The sequence below is a fragment of the Lygodium microphyllum genome, chromosome 23 (assembly GCF_053477565.2).
Source record: "Lygodium microphyllum isolate KBCC chromosome 23, Lygodium_microphyllum_v1.1.10, whole genome shotgun sequence".
Lineage (NCBI taxonomy): Eukaryota > Viridiplantae > Streptophyta > Polypodiopsida > Schizaeales > Lygodiaceae > Lygodium > Lygodium microphyllum.
In genome coordinates, this window is record NC_141157.1 from 99167062 (window position 1) to 99173049 (window position 5988).

Here is a 5988-nt window from a genome sequence, read left to right on the forward strand (position 1 = left end):
TAAAGAGGATGCTAGTAAATGAGGGTTGCTTCCAATCATTAATATGCTTGCAACACTTTGAAGTTTCATGTTATGAGACCAACATCGTAGACTACGCTTAGCTAATATTAGTAACTTATGAATTCTTATTCATAAGAAAGATTGTATGAAACAACAAATTGAATCTTATAATTTTTTGCTTGGTGTTGTGTAGCTAGTATGGAACTCTTGTAATATTTATGTAAATATTGCTATTCTTGTGTGTGTGTGTGTGTGTGTGTGTGCGCGCGTGCATATATATGTGAACACACTTAAGAAAATTTAAAATACCATTGAGCACATACATTAGATCCTAAGAGATTATACAAAAATATAAGAGAGAGAGAGAGAGAGAGAGAGAGAGAAGAAGAAGAAGAAGAAGAAGAAGAAGAAGAAGAAGAAGAAGGTTATGAAACATATGGGAGTATATCCAACATTTTAATAGATGCATTTTAATTAATTTTTTAAGAATTTCAAAATAGTTGGATTGCTTCAATTATTTTAAAATAACAGCATTGAAGCATGTTAGTTCACAAACACAAACCCCCTTATACACAATATTTCTAATCAATTATGTATTGTAGTAATGGTTTTAAGGTAACCATACAAAACCTTACATGTAAGAAAGGGGTACATAATACAAATTCGCCATAAATTTGCAATTCACCCTTGAAGCATAGCCAAGCTTCTCTTCTACAAAAGCCTTGGATGTACAATCACTCTACTTATTGCCAATATAAGAAACCATGTATTTGTAAAAGAAAATGGGCATTTTCTTAAGGGATGGGTATATGTGAGCATAAGTATCTAATGTATAGTGATTTTCACAACAATTCCATCACAAATTGTCTAGATATTGAACCACCTCCACAATTTGGAAAATGCTTATTATCAACACAAATATTGTTCATTAATGTGATAGATAAGAAAAAAAGAACTTGTTACATATACAAAGAGTCCTTCTAGCCCAAATAAATGGCCATAGTCCCACATTTGGCATGATCACAAACATAATGAAATTGAAATCATTTAGCGATGCAAAATTCTTTTGTCATCTATGATATTTGGCTTACATATACAAGCTCAATAAAGTCATAAATAGTACATTGAAGATATGTAGAACATGAGTGCATAAGAACCTTACTAAGGGGCCAAACCACTAAGAAACAATAAAATTAAAGACTTTGTAGAAGACTAAGACCCGAAAGAGGATGTGCGTTGACTTCTATGCACATGTTTGACTCTCATGTTATGTTTGATGGTTGTTTTCCTTAGCAATAGAAACCCTAAGAACCCAGAGAACCCTAGGATGTAGCCTAATATAATACCACCAAGAGAGAAATTATTATCAAACCATGACGATGACATTGAACCATCAAGATTTGTGGTGTTATTAGTTGTGTTGGTGGCGTTGCAAAGGTTTGGAAGAGGATTTCCACAAAGGCCGACATTCCCTTGAAAGCTAGATGGACCATATCGAGTATTAAAATCATTGGTGGTAGGGATAGGACCGACGAGCTCATTGTTGGAGAGGTTGAGGCTACCAAGAAAGCCGAGGAAGCCAAGTTCAAAAGGGATGGTGCATTGAAGAGAGTTGGAGGAGAGGTCAAGGAAGTCAAGTCGGGAAATGGAGCCCAAGGAAGCAGGGATGCATCCAACTAGTAAGTTGTGGGAGAGGTCAAGCCAGGTCAAGCCCACAAGCTCACCAATGCTAGAAGGGATGGTGCCATGGATAGAGTTACGAGAGATGTCTAGCACAATGCGAGTGTTGAGAAGGTAAGACATAATTTGTGGAGTGTAGTGGTTGGGTAGAGGTACCTCCTCATAAAGGGTCTTAGAGGCATTGATGGGTTGGTTTCCATTCCTCTTGAAGTACTCCAAGTGAGCCATAGAGGTTGGCATTGCACCTGTCAATGAGCTATTTGATAGATCTAGCACCTGCAAAAATATTGATGAGAAATATTTCTACAAGCTAAGATAAAAGATTTGAACTTCGAAGTTTGTATGTTTCTTAAGAGTTTGAGTGGTGTTTTGACCATAATATAACCAAGAGAGATGGGGCTAAGGGCATACACATCTTCATCACAAATGTAACGAATATTGATGATTTAATACATAAAGTGCATTACAAAAAAAAAAAGTCTAAAATTCTGTAAGTATATGCACAACACTCTACGTAGCCATTCAGAGGTGGAGAGAATCAAAGGGTGTATCCACCATCCTAGAGAGATGGAAATATGATTTTGGGAGCCTATTTTAGGAAACACTAATCACCATATATTAGTCATTTTAAAGGCACGAGATCAAAGCATTAGAAACTCTATTATCCTCCCCCCTCTTGCCCCCAATATGGTTCCATCCATCCAATGGCTCCATTATCTCATGGCACTCACACTTCTATGAAGAGGCCTAAGGCAATTACACAATTGGCATTTTCTACTCATATTATTACTTGGTATAAAAGATAGCATGGTTGTATTTTGAGTAGACTATTTGAGTTGGAAGGTTTTCTTACGAAAGTTGCCATTGTCAACTTGCCAAACCAATGTCTAAAGTTCCAACCGTGTCGCCTTAGAACAACTATTCGCTAATTCAAACACTTGATTTGATTTAAAAGTTCATTTTCTAGATTTTACAAGTAGTTTTGTTAGTTTCTTAAATATATATATATATATATATATTTAGAAATTTAAAAGCAGGAAGGCGAAGTCGCAGAACACTACTAACCTGTAGATTTGGTAACTCCCACACCCAATTCGGTATCGCCCCACTAAACGTATTGTTGCTCAGTATCAGGACCCTCAACTTTTCTAGCCCGTCGCTCACCTTCTCACTTGGCAATGCCCTTGATAGGTTGTTCGTCCCCAAGTTCACTAATTCTAGACTGCTGCTGCTTGTCAGATTCGACGTTACCTTCCCATGGAGCTGGTTTTGTTGTGCTGTGAAGATTGTCAGGCGGCTCATCTTCCATAGCTCCATCTTGTCAAGCGCCCCTGTCAAAGAATTTTCATGAAGACGTAGTCTCTCTAAGCTTGTGCAATTGAGTAGAGCTGCCCCTGGAACATCACCACTCAGATTGTTCTTCGACAAATCCAACACCTCAAGTTGCGACAGGCTGCCCAGCTCTTCTGGGATGGAGCCGGTCAGAGTGTTACCTGATAGAATCAAGTTCTTATTGAGCCCTACCAATCTCCCGAAAGAACTTGGAATTTGCCCTTCCAATCGATTGTTGCCCATGTTTAGGTCGTTTATGAGGCTCAAGTTCCCTATGCTAGCCGGGATGCTCCCTGAAAGCATGTTATCATTGATATACAATACTTGCAATGATTGCATGTCTCCTATGTTGTGAGGCAGGCTGCCCGAGAGGTGGTTGTTGTCCAAGAAGAGTTGGGCCAAGTGGGTACAATTGCTCAAGGCATGGATGAACTGCTGCGAGAGGCTTCCAGCCAGCTTGTTTGTGCCCAGGTTCAAGATGGTGAGCTGAGAGAGGCGCCCCAGATCCATTAAGCTGTTGTGATCAGGGAGGCTGCCCGAGAGGTTGTTGTTGTCCAAGAAGAGTTGGGCCAAGTGGGTACAATTGCTTAAGGCCTGGATGAACTGCTGCGAGAGGCTTCCAGCCAGCTTGTTTGTGCCCAGGTTCAAGAAGGTGAGCTGAGAGAGGCGGCCCAGATCCATTAAGCTGGAAATCGGCCCTTCGATTCGGTTCACGCCCAAGTTGAGAACTTGCAGCTGCGAAAGGCGGCCCAGTCCAACTGGAAACTGTGCTATCTGGCAGGCCTCAAGGTCTAGCTCTACTAGCTGGCCGGAAAGATTTGCCGTCACAAACTCCGGGATCACACCTCGCGATAACGGACTCCCGTTCCAGCTCAGAGTTTGCAAGTTGTGCAGATTGGCAAAGGATTGAGGCATCCCTGAGGAGATGCTATTCCACCCGAGATCCAGCCATTGGAGCTCACTGCAGTTTCCCAATTCAGAAGGTATGGGTCCTGTGAGACCACAATCGTACAAAGAGAGGTGTTGAAGCTGGCTGAGGTTGCCAAACCCTTTGGGAATAGTCCCCGTCAAGGGATTGCCACCTAGCCTGACTCGCGAGAGCTGCGAGCATTGCGACAGGGAAGACGGTAACGGCCCTCTTAAACTGTTACCTTCGAGCTGGAGGTATTCCAGTTTCGCAAGATTTCCCAAGCTTTTTGGTAAGGGACCTGTCAAGCCCACTTCGGACAGAGTTAACACCTGCAGGCCAGAGCAATTCCCTATGGAAGGCGGAATTTGGCCACTGATCTTGACTCCTTGGATCTCAATCACTTGTATCGTGGCACAGGATGGCAGATGCTGCGGCAGCGACACTTCTGACGCCAAATTTGGCTCGAAGAGGCGTACGTCGACAAGTTCTGGGAGCTCCCATACAGACCGAGGGACCAGGCCCTGCACGCCTGTTTGGTAGAATCCAAGGAACTGAAGGTTCTTGCAATTGCCAAGGGAAGGCGGTAAAGTTGCTCCTGCGAGTATGACATTCTCTAGCCACAGGATGACGAGAGACGGGCAGGACGCCATGGATGCAGGCAGCGAGGCCGCGGCCAGCTGGTCGCCCGGCGACGAGATGAGTTCCAGACTTGTGAGAGACGGCAGCTGCCAGAAGTCCTCAGCGATGGTGCCAGCCAGGCCCGTCTCGTCCAGGACGAGAACCTGCAGCCGCGTGCATTGGCTCAGGGATGTCGTGAGGTGGTTGCCTGCGCTATTATTGAAGGAGACCGCCTCAAGCTCGAGGTGGGTTAGGTTAGCGCAGAAGGGGAGGACTTCCGGGATGTCTGATGCCTGCATGGGGTTCTGGCCTGCGGGGGAGAGTAGGTAAAGGATACGCAAGGCAGGGAGGTGCCATATCTGTGGGGGCAGGGAACCGGAGAAGGTGTTGTGGCTGAAGTCAAGGAAGCGGAGAGAGGAGAGGTTGGAGAAGGCGGAGGGGGGGAGGGGCCCCGAGAGGTGGTTGGAGCTGAGGTCGAGTTTCCGGAGGGAGGAGCAAGCACCCAGCGAAGGAGGGAGGGAGCCTGAGAGGCTGTTGTTGGAGAGGTTGAGCACCGACAGGCCCCCCCCGCATAGAGTGGCCAGCGCCGTCGCCGAGATCATGGCGCCCGACAGGCCCCCGCCCCCCAACCGCAGCTTAGCCACGTTACGCCCTGCCGCATCGCACGACACGCCCTGCCACGGCCGTGATTGGTTGCAGGGGTTGGAGCCATTGATCCAGGACGCCAGCAGCGAGCCTGGGTCGGACGTTATCCCCGCCTTGAATTCTAGCAAGGCGCTCGACGCTCTAATTATATTTGAATCCAAGCTGCTAGCCGCTGGTACATCCGTGTGGACAGCGCCGTTGCATCTCTGCAACGTCCCGGCGTGATAGTGCAAGATCAGTATTAGCAGAGTATAGGAGTAGCAGCCGCCTACGAAACTCAGGTAGCGCTGTAACCCCGTCATGATATTGAGAAGGGCTAGCGATCAGAAGCAGGCTCTCCAGCGCGGGCTCTCTCTCTCTCTCTGCCCGCGCATGAATATGGTGCTGATTTACGGCGGGTTCAGACCCTGACGGCCGGCACAACTGAGAATCCTTGTGTCCGCGAAGAGAGTGTTGAGAGAGTTCGGGAAAAGAGGAGTGACGGGTCTGTTTTAGCCTAGAACTTGTCCATCTTCAAAAAGATCCTTGTCAATTTTTCGGAAGAAGGAAATAAATTCTTTTCAAATTTTTAAAAATATAGTAATGTTTTTTAAATTTATATATAAAATACCGTTTCAATAGAGGATAGTGCCTTCTCAGATTGATGCTGAAAAGGATTTACTCCCTCTTCCTCAAATTTTTTTTCTTGGATTGTCATTCACTCTAACTTCAACTTCAGATTAAAAAGAAACCCTATTCTTCTCAAGGATGTGGTTCTTGGCCAAGTTGCTATGTGGAACTACCTTATTGGTTTTAATTATGTT

General features: G+C 45.1%; 1 protein-coding gene across 1 annotated transcript; it reads right to left on the reverse strand.

Annotated features, from left to right (window-relative positions):
* Positions 1 to 647: 647 nt before the first annotated feature.
* LOC148016522 (uncharacterized) lies at positions 648 to 5645 on the reverse strand. The gene is made up of 2 exons (XM_087664275.1): positions 2746 to 5645; positions 648 to 1956 (listed from the first exon to the last, which is right to left on the reverse strand). The coding sequence occupies exons 1-2, from the start codon at positions 5485 to 5487 to the stop codon at positions 1213 to 1215; spliced, it is 3486 nt and encodes a 1161-aa protein (XP_087520401.1). The 5' UTR covers positions 5488 to 5645; the 3' UTR covers positions 648 to 1212.
* Positions 5646 to 5988: the final 343 nt, after the last annotated feature.

Bases quoted from the DNA above. Each gene is read 5' to 3' on its own strand.
- LOC148016522 (XM_087664275.1), bottom strand. From the start codon at position 5,487: ATGACGGGGTTACAGCGCTACCTGAGTTTCGTAGGCGGCTGCTACTCC. The intron at 1,957-2,745 runs GTTAGTAGTGTT...ATATTTTTGCAG, and splicing joins GGGAGTTACCAAATCTACAG to GTGCTAGATCTATCAAATAG.